The sequence below is a fragment of the Diorhabda carinulata genome, chromosome 6, assembly GCF_026250575.1.
Source record: "Diorhabda carinulata isolate Delta chromosome 6, icDioCari1.1, whole genome shotgun sequence".
NCBI classification, from domain to species: Eukaryota; Metazoa; Arthropoda; class Insecta; order Coleoptera; family Chrysomelidae; genus Diorhabda; species Diorhabda carinulata.
The window spans coordinates 11,023,601-11,047,283 of record NC_079465.1 but is presented as its reverse complement, the minus strand read 5'-3'; the positions used below and the strand labels follow the sequence as shown (position 1 = coordinate 11,047,283).

The following is a 23,683-nucleotide window of genomic DNA, read 5'->3' as shown; positions in this document are numbered from 1 at the left end:
CATAAAAATCAAACCTACACAGTTTCAGCAAATATAATGGATTATAATATCATTAAGTAAATACAGAAAATGTGGTTCATACAGATATTTTCATATTCATTTGTTAAGCGATGAATAAATTCATATATTCGGCACAGTTGTTAAAGCAAGAATTAAATTCTACACTACAGAGAAAAGAGGTATAGAAGTTATTCGTTCATTAATCTAAGAAGTAATCATATTCCTCGTCTTTAATATGCCCCCAACGTATCACTTTCCTCGGCTGTCTACTCCGAGTGAACAAAAAAATGCTTACTATTAAAATTATGTGTACATAATATGTTCACTACTAACTTGAAATGGGGTGAAAAAAACTTAGAAGTTTGAGAGAAGGAATCATCAGGGATAAACTGGAACCTCTATAAAAAATTGATCGAATCTGGGATATTCCTCAGAAAGAAATTTCGAAGTCTAACGATGACCAAATACTTACTTCAAAACTAATCTGAAAAACTAAATGGGATCAAAACACTATATTATAAATGAACAAAAATGCCGTCAAGTTGTATAAGATAATTCCAAAACAGTCGACAGAATTGGAATACAAAGGAACAGGACCAGAACCAAACACAGTGATATAAGATTCCAAGCTGGTTTGCTAATGCTTAGACAAGTTAAATGGGATAGGCAAAAATTTCACTTCAATAGGTTTGGGGACACATTGGAATGAGAGGAAATGAAATAGCAGACAGACTTCATGAAATAGGGGTGGATAAACCTTTAGTAGGACCTGAACCTTTTTGTGAAATCGGCTACAGGACAAAGACAACAAACTGGAAAATTATATGGTGATATACAGTGGCTAAGACAGGTATAGATGCTCGTGAGAAACTATAATCTATCGAATGTTAACAGAAGTCTTGTTGAGGCATTGCTGAAGACGAAAGCTCTATCCACATTCTCTCGAGGCGCGAGAGATTATGGAATTCCAGAACACTACATAGATGTTGCATGAAATAGAAAATGCGGATCTTGGGCAGCTAGAACCATTTCACCTTCTGAAACTTATGGTATAAATGGGATTAGTAGATCTCCAATGTAACAACAAAAAAACTGGACAAAATAGATCCTTTCAGTTACAGAGTGTATATGATACCCTGAATTACACATATATACATATCTACTAAAACAATGAACATGCACGACAATCCATTAGTTAGTTAGTTAGAACATCTAGACGTGCCCTCTTTTAAGGTTCAACCTAGGTACAATTGCCAAGGTTGTGTATTATAGGTAGTCTTGTGCTTGTGTTCTAGTGGGTGGGTGTGGTGTCTCCAAGTAACCGTATGTGATAGTCCGGGCCAGGGGACTGATTCAATTCTAACTGAATGAAACTAACTGAATAAAATAAAGAAATTCACCCGACCTTTATCAATAATCATTTTCTTAACTTTGGCGATGTTAAGACAATTAACAGGATTTACAAAATAATAAAGTGCATCTTGTGACAAAAATTAAAACCAACATAAATAGATAATAGAATTAATTATAGATCTTACAATAAATATCATTCCCTGTACGGTTTATTTATTACTTAGTGTCTTTACTATTTGGAACAATATAGAAACATACGAATTTATAATAGTTATAATTTTTCAAATTGACTGATAAATTTTTAACAAGTTCTTCATATGTTTTTTACATTACATAAAAACGTTGAGCGTTTTGCTTGACTGTCCTTAGGCAGGTTCTAACCAGGACTTCTTCTAGTTATCTCGTCGACAAAGTGTAGGCAGAAACAGCAATAATATCTCAAAGAAAGTGTAACTTCAATTGCTTTTAGAACTAGAATGAAGACAAAAAAGTTTTCTATCACTTTAAGTATCAGTTTTGTGGTAATAAAACATATCAAAAGATAGAAAAAAGGTCTCTTTCCTCCATATTGGAAAATTGCTTGCCATAATGAAAAATCAAGGAAAAAAGACGGCTCCCAACAACTACCGTCCGAAGGTAATGAAAAAAGTCGTTAACCAGCAAATCTCGAGTTTGCTAACAGCATCAGCGATTACCATCACAACATCCATCAGCATAGATCATTAGGGGACCTTCTGGCCCATGTTATCAACGTATAGACTGAAGCTATGGCGAAAAATGAGAAATCCGAAGCAATCGCACTAGACATATCGAAGTCTCGCACATTTGGAGCTCACAAATATATCTTGAAGATGCTAGACTCCTACAGAAGAGAGCAATTCGACATAGTCGATCCAGAGTTAACCAGCTTGGAGCATAGAAGAAATGTCGCCGACCTGATTCTATTTTACCGTTACTACCAAAGCAAATGCTCTCCCAAGCTGCCAATATTATCCCACCAAGAGCAGTTTTTGCAAGACCTACTCGACAGGCATACATGAACACTGAGTTCGCATGCAGACGCACAGAACTTCAATTTATAGAGACTCATTTCTTTGGAGAAGTGCAAGCTTGTGGAATCAGCTACCAAAATACGTATTTTTCGAACACTACCACAAGTTCAAGATCAATATCCACAGGCATCTCTACACGGCAGGCGCCACTCGAATACTAGAGTGTAAAAGGGTTTGCCCTCTTGTGCTTACTTTTTACATAAAAAAATAATTTAATAGCATTTTTACATGCTCTAAACAATGATATAATGTAAAATTTTAACATTTAAGTCACCCAGTGCATACAAACTTAGTTCCTAATTGCTTATTTTAGTGATAACAACGTTGTTTTACCTCTTTACAAAAATCTAGGTATCATCTTGAAATATAATGATTGGCAAAGAGTGTCATGCATGAAAGAGCCAAGTTTTAATAGAGCCTTTTCATTTACGCGATATTTTCTGAATACAGAGCAGGAAGTTTACAATAAACCATAACAATGCAGATGACGCCCTTAAACATTTGATAGTGTACTGAAGGTAGTATGACGTCAGTATGACGTTTTGAAGATTTCGTTGTCAAAAAGTACGTTTTTTGTTCAGAACGTAAATGTGAAGTAGAAGAAAAAGTAAGGAAAATGACTAACAAAAACTCTCTAGGAGCCATCAAATAAAAAATATAAATTAACAGAATACGCGAGATTGTGTATTGCCAGCTAGGTTGATGTTTATTGAGAGTGCACAACGTACACAACCAAGAACCACGACTAGCTGATGATTAGAAACAATTAAGGATAAAATCAATCGGAGAAGAACAGAATAATAAGATAATTATAGCAGTAGCAAATACAGCAATCAAAAATGGCATTAATGTAAGGTTTGCAGCATTAAGACACAAGAATCCTGTATCATGAAAAAGAAATGACATTATTTCTGCCAAAAATGTATGATACTAATTATTATAAATAATAATATCACATTAGTTCTTAAAAATAAAATACCTAGTAAGTTTGCAATTATTGATCTCAAAATGTTAATTGTATACACGATGCGTCCAACATTCACCTAACCTAAACTTACCTAAAGAATTGGAAACGTGGCAAAAAGTGATACAACAGATATAAATTCTTTAAAAATAAACTGGATGATGTTAGCAACTTAGGTTTTTCATACAACACGTAGCATTCATGCGCAATAGGACAAGAACTGTGTGTAGATGTACCAACTTCGTTGCAATTTTGGAAACTCCTTTGACGCAGATCAAAAAAACCGTCTTTTCATGTCCAACTTTCCAATGCCAACGTTGAAAGTAAAAGATTCGTCGAATAACATGCACACTACGAACACACGATGCGTCCAATCTTACCAGCATCCAACGTTGGAAGTATTGAACGCATTGTGTGTTACCGGCTTTAGATTTGGATAAATATGCTGCCCAGATTTTGCAACATAAATAATTTCATAATTGTATAAGATATTGATATTATAAGACTATTATTAAACCATATATTTTCCATGTAATGTAAATCTGACGTTTTCAAGGCTTATGTGTTGAAAGAACCGAATTTCATTAGTTTTATAAATGATTACTAGTCTAAAAATATCGTTTATTTTAGAAAATATTCATATTCATTACATATATAAATCAAATATACACTACATTTTATCATATATTTATTTATTCTAATATTATCTATCCTTTTCTCTAAAACTGGCTTTTTCATGCCACTGTTCCCATACGTGGTTCGTCACTCTTTGCATACATCGCTTTAAAAAGTTGTATTTTTTTAGACATGTGATATTCCATTCATAACTGTTCAGTTATCTGGTTTAGTGAAATCCTCATTTTTTGATAAATTCTTTATCCTTGCCTTTTCTAATTGTGTAAAGTTATGAACCTTAGATTTCGGGATAGAATGTCAGCGACGAACGTGTTTGATACAGTAGAAATTTATCGGTAGTATTTCTATAAAAAAAATACAAAGTAATATATTATCACTTATAACTTCTTTTCTATTTTTGAGAAGTTGTTGGGACAATGTATGTATCATCCTTACACTTTCTGCTTCATTTTCGAATTGTTCGTACAGTGAATTGAGTTCTCTATTTAAAATATGACAGAACAAATTCTAAGAGTAATCACCAAATAGAAACCGTTCAAATTAAAACTTCCCCAATTGAACCGAGAAAAGTTAAATCGTATGCCTATTGAAACATTTTAATCTCTATGATACTTGCTTAATTATTTGAGCGAGAAACACCAACCCCCCCCCCAAGCTTACCTTGAAGTAACCGAAGGTACCCTGGGACGAAGTGATTTGGTTTTGGCCAATTGTTCATAAACTTAGCTCAATGACAGTTTAAAGCACGCTGATTAAAAGTCTCAATGGATCCTCAATGGGGTGGGTAAGTTGCAAAAGTAACTTTATAAATATTCCTCAATCAATGAAGGCAAGATCAAGTAGTCCCGACCACTTGAGGCAAGGTGTAGCTTGACGCGAGATTAAATAGTCCGTGCCATTTGAGGCAAGGTTTAAAAGACCTGGTCATTTAAAGCAAGTGTAGTTAATTAAGACTTTTGATCAACTTGCTCCAAACTATCATAGTGCCAAGGTTCAGAAAAATTGACCATAACAAATTCCCTTCCTCCTGAGATACTTAAGTTATAGTTTTCAAAGGGATGGAGGGTTTTGGGGTCTCGCGCCCATTGAGACTACAATCAGCTTGCTACAAACTTTCATTGTGCCAAGTTTCGGAAAAATTGACCGAAACCCAATGCTCATAAGCATTTAGCGGGGTTCTATATGGCGAGCAGTTATCACTAATAGAGAATAGAGAAAATACTTTTAGAAAATTACAGGTATTGACTTGTCTTAAGCTGCAGGAAACCTGTTGTTTTAATTGCTTTTACAAATTTAAAAGAATAAAGAATGGTAATTTGAAAAATAATACATTCTTTTCAACGATGTATATATGTTAAGGTATAAAGAACACATTTTAAATCGAAACGATTCCTTCTTAAACTTTAGTTATAGAGTTGATATTAAGGATAGAGAAGATGGTAAGTGGAATTGTACTATTGGAAGGGGGAGCGCATTGGTTTACTATTCTCTATTTCTCTATCCTCGCTATTAACATCAAAATTTATTAATCTGCTCCTCTGCTGTTTCTACTACTCTAAAATTCTACGTCCAAGCGGTCCAATCAAAATAGCGTAGAGAGAGATAGAAAGTGGTATAACGCAGTTCTTTCTTTCTTTATAAGCAGTTCAGGCACATTTGAACAAAGTCCCATACCTTGCTCTCTATCCTTAATATTAAATCTATGTATTTAGTACGAACAAAAAAAATAACCTTCTAGTAGCAGTTATTGCTTTATCTTTAATTTTTAAATGTAAATAAATGATTTCTTACGAAAAGAGATAATGTTGAAATGAAGTGATAAAGTCATAAATAATACATTGACTCGCTAATATCGACCAATCGACCAATGGTTGATTTAAAAGTTTATAATTTATTTCACAATAATTTATATAATTCAAATTAAGATATTTACGTTATATAAATAATGCGTATATTAACATGTGACTGTTTTGCTTTAATACCCAGGAGGTATACAAAAAAATTCTAAGCCTACTGAACTAATATACAGGATGTTTAATCGATAATATTTTAAACTTTTAAAACATTAATTTGAACAAAATTTCTCAGGTTATGTTTTCTTTATTTGAAACACAGTGTTCAGGAGATGACCTTTCAGCTGATTATGGATCCTAACCCAGGACGATATTTAGATCACAATTTCTGAACGTCACGTTCAATTTTCGGTGGAAGTCATTATATATAAAGCTTTTGATTTTCATTACTTTTTTGTGCGTTAATTTTCCCATTATATTCATTTAGTTAGTAAAATAGATTCTAGTTGTTTAATATTTATTATCGAGCAGTTATCAAAGATAATTCACGCACTGAAGTTTAAAACTAATAGGCTATTTTATGCTGAAATACGAAAAGTATAAAAACAGTAAAACTCAGTAACCTATCAATGACGCTACTCATGATTAGAACCCAATTTACGCGCATGCGTTTCCAAACAATAATGAACGTGATAAGGGTTAGTTTCCTAACATTCTGTGCTGGTAGAGTTCGAGAGTGTTGAAAAATGGCCGTATCAATGTGCTGTCATTATTGAACAAAAGTTAACGAAAAAATCCGAGAGAACAGATGCTTAACCATTTTGTTATTATTTACACAATTTCTCGTCGTATTATTTGAAGAAAACTATCGGTAGTCGTGTTCAGGTTTATAAATGCTGACGAAGGTACACCTAACCAATAATTTTAACGAAAAAGATTAAAGTTTTTCAAGCCATCTAGTAACAAAAGAACATAGTAATCTACAGGGCTTTTCGGAAACTATAACCCGAGTTCAGGAAGATAACCTAAGAGCTGATTGTGGATCCTAACCCAGAACGATCCTAACCTACAAAACGATACACATTATTTTCCGGACTGAAAATATTATAATCTGACTTTTCTGGGCGATGAAGAAAGTCGCCATTCCATAAATTATTGTTTTGTAGAAGGAGAAAGCTGTTTCGCGTATAGATTTTTCCCGCATACAACTTTAACAGCTGATTGTGAGACTTTGAGAAAACTGTAAAAGTATGATGATAAGTAAGAGCATGATTTTACTTCACCATCATACGTATCCACATCGAAGCTAAGATTTAAACAAAGTATTTGGTTGAAAACAACTTGATCATGCTCTATAAATTCCGGATCTATCACTTTGTGAGTAATACAGTTTTTTATTCCAAAACTTAGCAAAAATGCCACGTTCCTTTGAAAACTATTTGGGTCTAATACTTAAAAACTGTGTAATTGTGTACTTGTTATACTTGGTGGAAATATAAGTACTGTACACGTGTACACCTTACTAAATTATGTTACTAGCTTATAACTACAACCGTAGATGTACGATGATTTTTCTAGAAGTACCTGGCCTGATCTAGATATGGCGGTAGTTGCTTGAAAAGTATCAAAATATTAGAATGTACACAATCTATAGAACATATGTTGCAAATTTGAAGACGCTATATTGTTCAGTATTAGTCATCCTTATGTGATATAATACTTTTATTTGAAAGGCTTTAGTTTTTTGCGCTGTTACATAACCATCGATAAATCGTGGGTTCAACACTTCACGCCAGGAACAAAAGAACAATCAAAACATTGGACTTTCATTGTTTTCTTAAAAAAGCAAAAACTATCAGCGGCGAACTTATTGCAACGTTTGAGCAGAGATATCAAGCAAAAATGGCCGCATTTCACCATCTCCCACATCCGCTATTACAATGGCCGAAATTAATAAATTAAAGTTTGAATTGCTAACTCATGCACTTTATTCGCCAGATTATTTTCTTTTTCCAGATTTGAAAAAATGGCTTAGTGGTCAAAGATTTTCCAACAATGGAATATTTTTCCAAAATTTTTGTGTTTCCTCTATCGAGACAGGTAAAATACTTCTGGGACCATAACTAGCTACCAGTCATTTTCTCCAGTCGTACATTTGGTTGTAGCAAAAAATATACTGAATAGGGTAAAGCTAGTGAAATTCGATCGCTCTCATTATACAAAAAATGCATCATACTATTTGTATCGGCGCTCAGGTATCTTGAAATTATTTTCAAATCATTAACTATTGAACAAATATAAAGTAGTAATTAATATTAGTAATTGTGAATTTGTCAGTTTAAATATGCCAATGCAAATAATAATAAAAAATGGATAAAAACAATTTTATTTTATAAATTTTATTATTAGACAAATGAAACATTCTTTACAATTGTTTTTCCAAGGAAAAATTTATTTCAAATGTCTGCGACTATGGTTAACAAGTTACAATTTTTAATGATGCATATGAGTGAAATTTGGCTTAAGACTTAAGCTTCCAATGACTCATGGATTCATTGGATCCAATGATTCACGGAAGCAGGGTCATATGTATAAATGGCAGTTTATAGATTTAGATATTTAGCAATTTCACTCGTTTTTTGTACAATAGTGTTCTTTAGGGCAACATATTTTTTATACAAATATAAATAGTCATTAAAATGTCCTCCTTTTATTTCTATTAAAATTAGGTATTCTTGTCTTCGAATTTTTGCAACGACATGTAAAAAAATTATTAACTATCAATACGCCTCAATACTCCATCTAAATGCTTCAAAAATAAGGGGAAGTTGGGAAGAAGAGAATTAATAAATTACAGATGTCCTAATATAGAGATAGTGATTCGTCTTCGCATAATGGAAGATCAACATGTAAATATTCGGCATGAGAACCAAGTTAATATCACTATATGTCTTTTGATTATAAATTAAAACTGCAGGTGTTAAGGTATCGTCTAACGGGTCTTCTAAATTTCGATCATGTAATGTTTTAAGCTTTTCTATAGGAGTAGAATGGACTCGTTCAACAGGAAAATTCTTCAATAATATCAAAATTTAATTCAGTGCCATCATTCTTAAATAGTGACTCAGACTGCAGTAGAGTCGTTATTTCTAGAGATTAAATAGTCGTACATACGATTTGCCATCGAAATAGAAAACACGTGCGCAATGTGATGTATTACGATTTCAAGGTCGGTTCTACTAGTAAACATTAAACTCTTGAAACACACATTTGGTGTCCTTCTTGAGTAAATGTGTTTAGCTGATTTAGAGGACCGATATCATTTAATGATGAGGCAAGTCCTGTTGTTCAGTTCCAAGATTCGCCTATCAACCGATTTAGACAACTCTTGGTGTTGAATCTGCATTAGGAAATTCAGTTTTATATGATCATTTCCAAATTTTACTTGTTTAAGTGCCACGTAAACTCAACGACTAGTTTATATTGCATCATCATAATGTAACGTCGTCTGATTTGGTCATATGTGATTTCTGCTTATTCTTCAATGAAAAAAAAACAATTTATGTGGTCGACGATTTACGACGGAGGAAGAGAAAGTGGAAGAAGTTCATCAATTTTTTGAGATTCTTCAAGCTTTTATGTACATTAATGTACATGATGATTTCTTAATCATACATAAAACCGTTTTCCTAAAAACACTTGCATTTTTTTTATATCTCAAATTATATTGCGTCACCTATGTATTTACTAAATGAATCAGCAATTGTTATATTTTTTATTACAATACAACATGAATCACGTCAAAAGGTTTCTGTCATTAATGGTAACTATTAAATAATTTCCTTGTCCTCGAATCATTTTTACCAATTCGTCACGCCTACATTCTATCATTCCAATAATTAGAATAAGCTATGTTGAAAAATATCTATTAAATTATATTTTTGAAAGTAAGCAGCAAGTAAAATTATTTTGTTTAATAAGTGAACTTCGTAGAGGCTTCACACAAAAATCTGTATAATTCGCTTTTTGTTCAACTTATTAGGTTTATATTCAATCATTGTTTTTTTGAAATGCGGTTAAATTTTTTGTAGAGAATCTCGTTTTCTGGAAAGTATGTTTTCTGAGCAATCGCAATTATTTTGCTGATTACATTGTGTTATGAAGAAACGTTATTCCTTTTCCTATAATGCCTTTGATTTTTCAAGCCCCAAATTCAACATTGCCACTCTTGCAATATTTCATATGTAATATCATTGTTTAAACTGAAATTACTACTATAATAAATAAAAAAAAATAAATACTAATATATATATATATATATATATATATATATATATATATATATATATATATATATATATATATATATATATATATATATATACATCTAAATGTTCTTGATTTTAGGTCTCTTCTATTTTAAAATTAGTTTTTTTTATAGTTTTTAAAAGAAAGATGAATTTTGAAGTTTCGACTTTTCTTTAAGACTTTATATTTGGATAAATTTTCTTGATTTCACATTATATAAAATTAACAATAACATAAGAACAGAATGGTATACGAATCCAACTTGGTCCTCAAGATATTTAAACTTCAATTCGTGTCATCCTATATCACATAAAAGATCAGTGATAATAAGTTTGGCTGATAGATCTATTTAACTTTCAGATCCTGAATTTAGATGCTTAGCTATTCAAAAAGCAAAAACTGCATTGAAAGAAAGTAATTATCCGGAAAAAATGATAAATAACATATTCAAGAAAAGGATAAACAGACACTACAATCAATTTAAAAACAAAACTGAAACGAAACATCAAAACATAAAACATTTTTCCTTACCATATATACAAGGACTTTCCCAACAATTATCGAATTATTTCAATAAATATGATATTAGTATAAGTCATAGAGCTCATAATACATTATCCAAATATTTCACTAAATTAAAATCTAAAACACCAAAAAGAAGGAGTAATATTATATATCAAGTGCTTTGTACTAATTGTGACGCTGTCTACATAGGGCTTACATCTCAGTATTTAGAAAATAGACGCAGAGGTCATCAATACGATAAAAAAAATAGAACTGGATTAACGAACCATGAAATATCAAAAAAAACATAAATTCTAATAAATTTAATATATTTGAGATGTGGAAACCCAGGAAAAATTAATTTTTCTTATTGGAACAAAGTTCTAAGTTGATTTTATTCTTATTTTGATAATCACGATGAAGGTGATCTATGGATCAATATAAATAAGCAAATATATATATATATATATATATATATATATATATATATATATATATATATATTTATATATATTATTAGATTTTCAGTAATTTTTGATATTGTTAACGTGTGTAAAAATTTTAAACTAAATTCAATAATTAATTTGACGTTGATAGAAATTTTGATTAATTGAAATATTGATTCTGGTTACTATAAGAATTCTCATTAATTTTTGATTGGTTAGATTATGAATGACGTTGAATTTTTATAGGTTAGATAAGAATAAGTTTTATTGAATGATGTTTGATCATTGAGAATTGTGTAAGATAAATGGTAAGTCATATTATATGTAATCCACATTGGAAATAATGATCGCTAAACAAGTAAAAACATTAAAATATTATGTATACTAATTCACATTTAACTAACGAGAATCGATCATTTGTATTTAAAATTTCATGATGTTAGAATTTTATTACGATAAAATTAGATTACACTAATTGAAGTTCACTAATATAACCAAATGTGGTTGGGACAGGTTAGGAACTATATCTGAAACCTGACAACCGAAAACTAACCAAGCAAGAAAAGGGGGAGTTATCAACTGTTGACAGTCGATTAGAAATTTTTAATCCGTTGAGGTAAGGATGCGCCAACTTTCAGGTAAATGAAAAGGTAGTCCGAGTACATAATACAACTCGTGACGGATTCATTAAAAGTATTACCTGGAATTTAGTACCTAATACACTATCTAGTGTTGGAAAATCCAAAAATTAAAACCTAGAATTTCTTAAGCCTTTAAATTGCATTTTAACATTAGGTAGGTATTAATTTGCGGAAATGGCAATTTGTAAAATTCCAAATAACATAGTAATGCACTTTAGCAATTATTATTAGGAAACAATTTGAATGTCATTCGATTCACTTTCATCCGAAAGTTAATTGTCACATTAGTGTAAAATTAGTGAGTTGAAAGTTTGTGGGACATTAGAATTCTCCAAAAAATCTGTGATAGATCTATAGAAATCTGTCAGCTATATGTTGAACATTTGATATTTATCCGAGATCATTTACATCCGCTCACGGATCAGACACCCACGCAGATTATGGCTTATCAATCCAGCGACCAGTCGTATGTAGGTGAGTTGAGGGTATGCTGTGGTACTCCCCAATAGTTATGTTTGATAACGTTGTATTGTTATGAATGATTCGATGTTTATTACTCTGTGAAACAAATGATAGTAAAAAGAAATATATCTCACTTTCAGGAGTAGAAACGGTGGAGGTCTTCCATCATGAGACTCAATCTACGATTTATCGAACTCATGTTTTCTACATACTAACTTCTATCAATAGAAATCAAATATAACAATATAGTGTCGATTGTCTTCTTCATAAGATAGTTTCTTTAAATTGATAGTAGTAATCGTAAAAAGTGACAACGATATAACTACTCTTACTATGAATTTGACGTTACCTCATTTTGAGATTATGTGAACAGTGTATTTATTGAAAAAATTAGTTTTTTCAAGAAGGAATTGGACTTTTTATTTAATTTTACATCGGTTAGTACAAATATAATACATCAACTTATAATACCTAAAATGCTGTGAAACGGGAAGATTTCAATGCTTATTTTACTACTTACTATAGTAGTATAGTATTAAATAGTGCTTATAATTTTATACAATTGGCAAATTTTCAAAATTGCATCAATCAAGTGTCTGATCATACTTGTAACGGTATAGAAACAAACAATTATTTTTAAAAAAATGGCTGGAAAACACGATCACAACAGTTTGTTATAAATTTTTTTGAATATTTTAAGATGGAAATAAAACAACGGCGGACCTTCTTAACCTCTTTCATCTGTTCAGGAGGTACACTAAAATTAAGTTAGATCTTTCGTTTTATGTTTATAATTTTTTTGTCACATATTCGGAGTATAAATTACTTGGTACAAATAATATATAAATTGGGATATAAAAAATGTATGTTCATATCTTTTTGCATGAAGTAAATATAAAAAAAAATTGGTTTTGTTTGTCTATTTTGAGCAAATAAAAATGAAGCAAGCAAGTTTAATTGTAAAATTTTCATTTTCTTAATATAGACAAACAAAATAGTTTTTTTTAATAGTTCTAAATCAAATAATTTATACAACAATCATGTACATGCAGAACACATAGTGCTTTTATCTTTTAGTTAATTTGTGAAAACTGTACTTTTGTTATATAAAGTCATACTGGAAAAAAAGCAACTATCCAGTAATAAATCAGCGTGGCTAATATTAATTTTGTAGCTTATTCACTCCAATATTGATATTTTTATCATTTGTTACGACAAAAAAAATTAATAATTTATCGGTAAATTCTAGGAATGGACATGACACGGTACTGACATTCAAGTGATGTAGTATAAGTTTTCTTTAAGTGGCAAGTTATATTGTATAAAAATAATGTTTAAATATCTTAAGAATTATTCAATTAACACAAAATTTTTATTAATTGATTATTAATTAATGACTAGTACAAAAAAACAATACAGGACATTGAATATCACAGTTATAATGGAATCACCCAGATACTGTCTCTTACGTTCTTAATTTATTGAAACACTTTACACTATACTAACTCATAATTCACTTATCACTATCATTTAACTAACTTAAATTTAAATTCTTCGATTACTTTGCTACTTCGTTCTGTTCACTACGACTATTTACTATAAACTAAGTAAACTGCGCTACACAAACTCCTTTTTTTTCCTAGTAACTATTCAAAAGAAACAATGTGAATAAACCGCTTACTATACAAACTAATTAAAAACAAAGATCGAATGAATTCCGAATATTTTATCTATTGCCGAATTTTAGAATGAGCTCGTAACAATACAAACAATTAAAAAGTTAAATTTCTCTTTTAATTACCAATTCGTAAAAGGTCCATCTTTGGAATATTATTTATAAAGATTATTTCTACGACTCAGAGAAATTTTAATTTGTTTCTACTGTAGATAGTTGATGTCAGTTTTCAAGCAATTGTCGAATTGCGCCATGTAGACTATTTCGAAAAATGTTCATCTTTCCGGGTCTAACTTGAAATTACTTTTAAATGAAGTGATTCTCGTGGAAGATTTTGAAGTTTTACCAATATATTGTTTGGTGCAATATTGACACGGAATACTATAAACTGTATTATCTCGTGAAGTTAGGAGGAGAAAAATTTGATTTATTAAAATACTTCATTAATAATTTATCATGTTGATTAAATAATTTGGCGGCAAGTGTAGAAGTAATATTTCTTAGAAATGGTAAAGAAGCAAATATTGTTTGAGATAGAGTCATCTTAGATATACTATGTGATCTATTTATATAGATTGTTTTTACAGATCGGTTATGGGAGTGAGTTATCAAAAGATAAATTTAAAAGATATTTAAGTTCTTATTATTAAGAATTATATCATAATATATCATATTATATCATCAACATTTTTTTTATGTAGACTCATTTATTATAGACTCATTTCGGCTGTTTAGTTTGCAGTTTAATTTATCTTTTACCAAAAGTTGTAAATCTACAGAAGCGAAATTAACATTGAAATCTGCTAAAATTACTGGCAATGTATGATACAGTCGACTCTCGTTGAAGGTCAATTCGTTAACTCGTACGCTGGCGCCTGCGTTGGCGTTCGCGGTCAAAATAAATTAAACAGATTAGATCAGATATATCAAAAAATACATCTATGTTTTCTATACATCGACTGTTTATCTATAAGTTAGATGTGTAAATGGTTTAGATATTGAAAACACGTATCTATTAAAAAAGGGGCGAGTTCGTAAGAGCATTTCAGAAATATATTGTGATATAAATCTTTCATAAAGCTCGTATACGCCGAGAGTAACTGATATGAGTATAAAGTCTATGCCAAAATGAACAGTTACACCTATAAAACTTTTCATATATAACGTATCAGACCAAATATCTATTATCAAAGTTGTCTTCTATCGTACAAAATTTCGTTATTAAGGTTTCTGAAGCATTTTTGAAACCTTCATTTTCGACTATTGAGAAATCATATACAACAAACAATTGTTCTGAGCAGCATTGTGCTTTGAAGCAAACTAATATAACAGATTTTTTTCGAAATATCAATTAGTTCACATTATGAATATGTACACGTATGTACCTCTTAACTTTTGTATTAGATATCAGTTAATAAATAAAACTCAATAATTCAAAGTTTTATTTTTTTGTCTCAAAAATATCGAACCATTTGATATTTCTAATACTTGATAATTCGTAGCATATAAAATGAACCCAAGAGTTTGCAATTAACGAGAGTGGACTGTAGTTTTCTACTAATTCCAAATCATAAGTCGTTATATTAAACTTTTCAATATTACAAACTGGATTATAAGGTGTAATGAACACAACCACCATTATGATGTTTGTTCCTTCGTCCCCAACAAGTAAATAATCCCCGGACGTACTTATATACCAACGAACGTACGCCGTACGTCATAATGAATTTACACTGAAAGCTGTAATAACTTATACAAAACAAAATATTTTATTAAAATTCATTATACGTAATTTATTTTACATAAAATTTAAACAAAATGATTTTAATTGTTGAAGCTGTTTGGCATATATCGTGTAGGTCTTGTAGGGCACAAATTACAAAAGTATCTAGTATTGTGTCTGATGTTATTTGACGAACACATAACACATCTTCGTTGTGGACGCTGACGACAACGAGTAGTTGGTAATGTTGAAAGAGTATGAAGAACAGATTCATCATAAACTTCAATTAGTTGTCTTCGACGTCGTCTAGGAAGTGACTCATTTGCATCCAATCTTTCGATTTCTTCTGAACGCCCTTCCACGAAATAATCAATTACGAAATTTAAGCAGGTCAATAATGTCATATTTTGGTCGCTCAATGCTTTGTAAACATAATGTGAATCCAATATTGCTCGTTGAATAAAATATATTCGTAATTTCTTGAGCCAAGTGTATGATACGCATACGCTGAGTGTATTGTTGAATTACTGCGGGTTTCAAAAAAAAATCTCGCTGACAACTTACAATATATTTCTCTTTCAGCAAGTTCCGCACTAAATTCTGTCGAAGGAACGTACACGTCTCTTTTGTTAAAATATTTTAAAATAATTACATTCTATTTTCTTGCAAATGTTGACTGGTGTCTATTGAGTGAAGAAAATTTTAATACATTTGAAACCCTTCTATCCGATCGTATCGTACCAGTAAGTAGTTTTTTCTTTGTAATAAATATTCAGCAAGCCGAGTACTACTGTACCAATTGTTTGTATGGAAAGACTAACCTAAGTTCAGTAAGTTTCTACCAAGATGAACTATTCTTTCTGAAAGCGATAATTCAGTATTATCAACGTCGTCAGGAAGAAGAAACTGCTGCTGACCGTGTCCAGTATAAATTTCAAAGCTGTACATATACCCATCAGAGGTGCATAGACTAAAACTTTTTACTCCGAATCTGGAACGCTGTGATTTTATATATTGTTGGAAATACAAGCGATCACCTTTGTATAACACCAACGATTCATCAAAAACATTCTTATTTGGTTGCTAGTTATGCTGAAAAATTCCCTCTAAGCGTTCTAAAAATTGTCTAATACGGCATAATATATCATTTGCTTTTAGAAAATTTGGGTCAGCGAATCTTAAGAATTTTGATATTGATAAAAATCTGTTTCGCTGAGCCCTTCCTCCCGAAACTATGGAGTCTTTAGATTTGGGCTCGTACTCCAATACTTTGAAATTTGTGGTTTTTTATTGATAACCATATTTAGTAGATATCCCAAAAATATTCAAATTTCTTTTGTTGTAACATCGCGCCATTGTAGACCATGAATTTTGAAATCTAGATGTGGTTGATTTACAAAATTTAATTGAGCTTTCATATTAATACATTGCACTATAAAATTAAACAATTCATCTGGCAAAAAGGCATCTACACACCTTGTAAAAGATCCGTCTTCATCAGGAAACACATCAGGATTTGGACTTGCAATTCCAAGGAATTCAGGTCGAGTATTCCCAAATGGATCGCCTATCATATTCCATGCAGGTGGATCGTCATTAACAGATGAAGTGTTACTAAGGTCTGATAAAATTTCATCATCACTACTATTAAAATTTTCACTTTCACTATCGAACAAAAAATCGGAGTGTAAATCACTGTCTCTCATGATTAGAGGAGAATTTATTGCAGATATTTGCATAAATAATTTAACGAATAGAAGACTCAAATTCAAATCAAAATTTGAAACTAGAATTCTTGCAAATCCAAACTTTAATTAATAATAAAATTAAAAACTATTGCCTTTGCCAGTTAGGCTGAAACCGGCCGCTTATCGTCCAGGAAGTCAGAGGAGGAGGAGAACTATTATACTGGAATATATACAAAGTATACAAAAATTAATAGTTGTTAATAAATAGTTTTTCAGTGTATGTAAAAAATTTAAGTTAAAATCATAACAACGTATATTTCACGAATATATCTATAATAAAATGTCCATATTCGAAGTTACAATATTCCTTCACTTATATTTTTCTCTCAACTTACGTTCCCTTTGCTCTATCACACTTTTCGTAATGCTCTCGTTACGATTTAGCGTGTGTGTAGAAGTTTTACTTCAAAAAGTTAATTACTTGTTTTCTATTGTTACAGATAGGAATCATGGATCAAGAGGACACTTAACTACTGATAGAAGCTCTAGTTGCATAAATCGAAATTGAACGAAGAATCAAAGAACAAACAAAAATGCCTGCAGTGATATCTAAATTTCTTGAAAAAGGCGAACATACTTTCCACGCGAACAAAAATGTTTTCTCAGGAGCACTTATTGCAGTTGCTCTTTGCACCTATGGATACAAAATCGGTTATCCATTGGTATATTCATTCATTCATAAACCAAAAAATAACTTAACTTTAAACAATAATCACATAGTTCAAACGGACGTAAGAAAGAACGGTGTAGTCAAGAACAAGAAACTGAAAGGAAGACTTAAAAATAGTATACCAAACTTCAATTTAGCATTTATTTTACAATTTATTAAATTAGTTAGGATAATGATACCGAGTTTGTTTTGTACAGAAACTGTTCTACTAGGCGGCCACACGATGTTTTTATTTTTAAGGACGTTTTTGAGTATTTATGTTGCCAACTTAGAGGGTGCTATAGTAAAATATATTGTGATGAAGGAACCGAAAAATTTTGTCAGGCAGTTGGGTAAATGGTTTGCTGTGGCTATTCCTGCTACTTTCATCAACAGTATGATTAAGTAAGTACCTTCTTCTTCTATGTAAATCAGTGTTTCCCAACCTTATTTGTGCCATGCCTCACTTTAGCATTTCTAAAATTCTTATTCTTATTCCTATATACATAATGTAACACACATAAAAAATTTAAATGTGTTTACTCGAGAAACTTGAATTAAAATAAGTTTTAGGAAGGTAATTGTTGACGAAGCAAATAATGCAAACTGGAATTCAAATTCCAAATAATTTTAATAGACATTTCTCCATATTAATTTATTATTTTAATTTTAACTGAGATCATTATGCTTGAATGTGCAATGAAATTATTGCACATTTTGTTGAATTTGGGTATTTGATCTCTGTTTCCACAAAAAGCCATACCATTCCTCATTTTATATTGAATAAAGTTTCAACTGAGTCATAATTTTATAATTCTGTGATTTCTCTTGATATATTTGACAAATCCATTAATATTGCCTGCATCATCCATGTTGATAAATCAATTTGATTTAATAAGAAAATATTTGTTTTATATCAGCAGATAGAATATTCAATTCATTGATAATGATAAGTAAAGTGGTAACCCGTGTGAAGTTAATCACGGATTTCGACCACGAATGTTTTTTTACAACATAAACTGAACTTTTGTGAAAAAACAGGCTACAAAATTTTACTACCAAAAACTGAAGACTAAGTGGATTAAAATAGTGAAGTTTATGTTTGAGCCCTAACGAGAATCATTCGTTTTGAAATCGAAGCTCCAAAATTTTGTCACATTTTCTTTAACTATTGAAAAGGACACTTGAATATCGAATAAAACTGTTTATCTAATGATATAGGTTACTGGCTACAAAAATTCTTAGATATCTAGGGAAATTCCACACATGATAGTGAGAACGGCCACAAATCAACAGATAACACATTTTTTTGTATGACAAATCTACATAGGTTCTCAGTATCTAATTTAAATTTGCTCAAATTTACAATTAAATCGAATTTGGCTATATAATGTAGATGTAGATAGAAATATACCAATCACAATTTTTTGTTAATAGGTTCCTTATTAAGTATCTTTCGCAATAGTTGAAGAAAATTTTGAAAAAATTTCGATGCTTCCATCTCAAAGCGAACGATGGATGACAGCACTAAAACGTTAAGTTTATGAATTTTTTTAACTTTATAAAAATACCTACATCACTATTTTTTGTTAATAGGTTCCTTATTGAATGTATTTTGAATTGTTACAAAAAGTTTAAAAAATTTGGGGCTTCGACTTCAAATCGAAGGATGCGCGTCAGCGCTCAAACGTAAATTTTATGAATTTTTTTTGGCGTTATAAAAAGTACTAACATCTCAATTTTTGGTCAATTGTTCTTTAATTGGGTGAACTTTGTAACAGTAAAATAATTAATTATGTTAAAAAGAAATATTCGTGGAAGAAATCCGTGAATAACTTTACACAGGTAAAGGGGTACATTCTTAATATATTTAGTTTTTCAAATAAAATCAATTACTTACTAACTATATCTACACAATGTATATATTCATTGAAGAAAGAAGCTTTTACATCAATTTTTACAGACACTTTTTTTAAATTAACCCCAACTGTAAGCTGAGAAATACTAAGTCAAGGGTATCCCACGAAACCTGTTGTCTGCCGCAGGGAAGTTTACTCGACCACACCAAACACCCAGTTGATATTTGGGTTCCGTCAACCCAGATTTTACCTAATAATTTAATTTGGCACCGAAATCTAGCTATGCATTTAAATGACCTATTGTCGACTCAATTTTCGAATTGTCTCCCTTACAAATCAAATGGCCCCACTATGAGGCGTATGCTTTACGTTGGGAAACACTGATATACATACGTTATACCGAACAATTAAAAGTAATGAATCAAAAAATTTCCAAGTCAAAACGAAATAGCTGTATTTACTTTTCGAATATCGGGTCATAGTATTTTTTCCAGTAGGTGTTTCAAACCAACAGACATTCTAGTGACCACGATTTTTTTAGTTTTCCTGGTTAATTCTTGGGTACAGAATCAAAAATAGCTCCCGAAATTGTGGATATTTCACTTTATATTTAATTATTATTGTTGCTAATTAAAACAAGAAACAAAAGAAATTCATTATTTAAAAATTTATAAAGTAGTATAGTATAAAGTTGATATCCTATCGTTCTATCGATAGAATTTTTCCCTTATTCTTCACTGCCAAGTTTTCAGATCTAGATTCCTGTGGAGATAGCGATAATCTATGATCTTGTTATAAACCAGAATATAAAAATTTTAAAGCATATTTTCCACTATTTCTACGTAATTTTCCGCTTTTTGATTTCCATGAACTTTTTGTACTGCTCAAACACATGAACATAAAGTGTTAGATTCAGTCACCCCCATTGATGTGGTGAATTGTAGATATTTAATAAGTTGCCTGATTTGAGGACCATAATATATTCCGTTTTATAGTTTATTCGTATTAATCCTAGGCAGTGTTTGTTGCGAATACCCAAAACAATTTCCAGTTCGAGTTAAATTTTTCACAATTTTTTCACAAAACTTTGATTGCGTTTCGTTTTCCATGACAATTGACATGATATTATTTGAAGGGAAATTTGTATTTTACAAAGCTTTGGACTAAGTAAGTCTCCATGTTTAATACCGATATTGACTGATACATGTTTCGATTGTTTACAATTATTAAAGCCTCAACTTTATCGTCTTAGAAGTTTTCGATGGTGTGGATCATATTCAAAGGTATATTTCTATTGTCCAAGTAAATAACATCTTCCAGTTCAATACGTTCAAACGCTTTTATGAGGTCAATGAAGCATAGGCTGGTTCGTTTTATAACAAAAAAATATTAAGTGTTATAATCCACCTCAAACATACTTGTATTATTTGTTAGTTCTTTTTTTTTTTTCATGGTTTTTATTTGTTTCAGATATTTGGAGAGTCGAATAGCTTTAAGATTCCGTACACGACTGGTTGACCATTCGTATAAATTGTATTTCAATAACCAAAGTTACTATAGGGTTACAGTTTTAGATGGACGTTTAGACAATTGTGCACAACGACTTACTGACGATATAGAAACTGTAGCGAACACTGTATCCCATCTATACGGTCAAATAACGAAACCATGCTTCGATATACTCCTCATGGCAATAGCTTTAGCAAATTTGGTAAAAACACGCCATTCCAATCTTTTGATAGGACCTGTATTCATTTCTGGAGTGGTTTTGTTTTCAGCATTAATTTTAAGGTGAGTATCATGAACAGTTGAAAGTAAACTACAAATTTATTATATTTATCTAATTCCTCTATCAAATTAAGTCACTCCTTGACATTAGGAAACGTTACATTTTTCATAATTTTCATATATTAGTTATGAAAATGTAAAAACTTTACGTAACTGATTAAGTTTCGAAGAATAATTTATTAATTAGTAAAAAAACTGGCCATTATTTCATTATTTAAACTGAAATTGAAACTAAATTGAATTAAGACCATTTTCTGGGTAAATATTCTCATGCACTTCTTGTCTAACGTTAAATTCATTTAAGCTATGATATCTACATGTATGCCAGGGACTTGGCCCGGGATGCTTTCTGAAATTCTTCTCTTATTTTCTAAGGAACTCTCAACATAGCCTCCGGCTACATGTTGGATTTCCATCCTCGTAGTTGCTTTATTTTCAGAAAGTCCGCTCCTGAGTCTGCCAGGAGAGATGCTGAAGAGCGTCTAAAAGAATGCCCTGTGTATCCAGCATTGACTACAAATTCGCGAGTAACTTGTGTTTTACTTTTTGAAATTGTAATTCTAAAAAAAGGTCTCTTCATTAAATACGTCTCCTTCTCGTAGTTCAGTTCAGTTCAGCCTTCCTGCAAGCTCCCGTAATCCCTATTATCATTGCGATCCAAGAAACAGATTTATTTAATAATAAATTATACACATATCTGGACATTAAATATGTAGTCCACTAATTCGATGTCTTTAATTTTTTTAAATTATCAAAATAAGCAAGTAGTACCTTTTCGTTAATGTTCTTTCTATTTTTCACAAGGTACCATTTTTCAAATTTTTGGTAGCCCACTGCGTATCTAATCCTTGATTTTTCAGGTATTAAACTAATCACTGCAGCATTTGCAGACTCTCTTACTTCAAATGGAATGTCTGATTTGATATCTGAAGACATTTCAAGTAATTACTACTGACTTGTTTTGACTTATTTTGAAAAATCGTTGTTTGCTTTCATCATAACAATACTTCAAGAGCTGTTTCTGCTGGCGCTCGTTTTGGCAAATATTACGCTTATTGAACAATATAGCTCTTTTCATAACTAGTTACGTAAATAACTATTGTTCAATAGTTTTACCATTTACAACAGTAATTGTTATCGAAATCCAATAAGAATGACTATTATTTCTGCCATGATTTATGGTTAATCGGATACAGGGTTTGACAAATTGTTTTTATTCGAATCACTTAACAGAGAGAATCTGTAATTTAGAATCAATTGAGTAGTTAAATATTAGTCCACGAGCCCACATATAAGGGATTTCAGTGATTAATAATAGGCTATAAGTTAATGTACAGCTTCGTTTTGCTGAGACACCCAACTTTTATAGTTGGAGTGGGAGGAAAAAGCGCGATAAGAGTGAAACACGTCGAGTGTCCCAAATTAATTAATAACAACTTATAAAAATCAATACTTCCAGAAATTACGATGGGAAACTGAGAATAACTTGTGCCATACAATCTGAGTGGTACATATGGGGGCCGCAAAAAATATATTTTTTATAAAAAATGCAAAATTTTTTGTAATTTTTGTGAAACCTACACTCGAAAGTTGTCAAGATTATGTTGATATTTTTTTATTAATAACCCTATGCCATGAAAAATCTTAATCTAAATATGATAGTGACTTACAAAAGAAGTATACATAAGTATAACCACTGGTTTCATTTGTATTAAACTAATATTATAAAAATAACAATTTGTGTCTTGAGTGTATTATCAGACCTTTAATAATTATTCAAGTAACAGTGCATGAACAAAAACAAAATTGAAAATTTTAAATAATTTAATAATAATTCGTTTTAAAATGATCGCTTCCAGTTTTTTGTATACCAATAGTTACGTGGTGTTATAAATTTTATTTTTAACAGAAAACATAAAAAATAAGTTGTTACTAATGAAAAAAATAACATAATTTATATTCCAATTCATTCTTTATAAAAAATATATTTTTTGCAAGCTCCAAAACAAAAATCAGCTTGTTATTACTAAATTTTTCAAGTCACCATTCTGACATGTAAGAGGTGGGTACCACTCCATTGTA

The 23,683-nt window shown here is 30.8% G+C and overlaps 1 protein-coding gene across 5 annotated transcripts in view; it reads left to right on the top strand.

Annotated features, from left to right (window-relative positions):
• Positions 1–23,683, top strand: part of LOC130895603 (ATP-binding cassette sub-family D member 1) — a 137,514-nt gene that overhangs the window by 77,187 nt on the left and 36,644 nt on the right. For all 5 annotated transcript variants that reach the window (XM_057802999.1, XM_057802998.1, XM_057803001.1 and 2 more), the window contains exons 2-3: positions 17,746–18,359; positions 21,284–21,604. In XM_057802999.1, coding sequence (XP_057658982.1) covers positions 17,839–18,359; positions 21,284–21,604 — 842 coding nt within the window. In that variant the 5' untranslated portion in view covers positions 17,746–17,838. The remainder of the gene's footprint in view (positions 1–17,745; positions 18,360–21,283; positions 21,605–23,683) is intronic.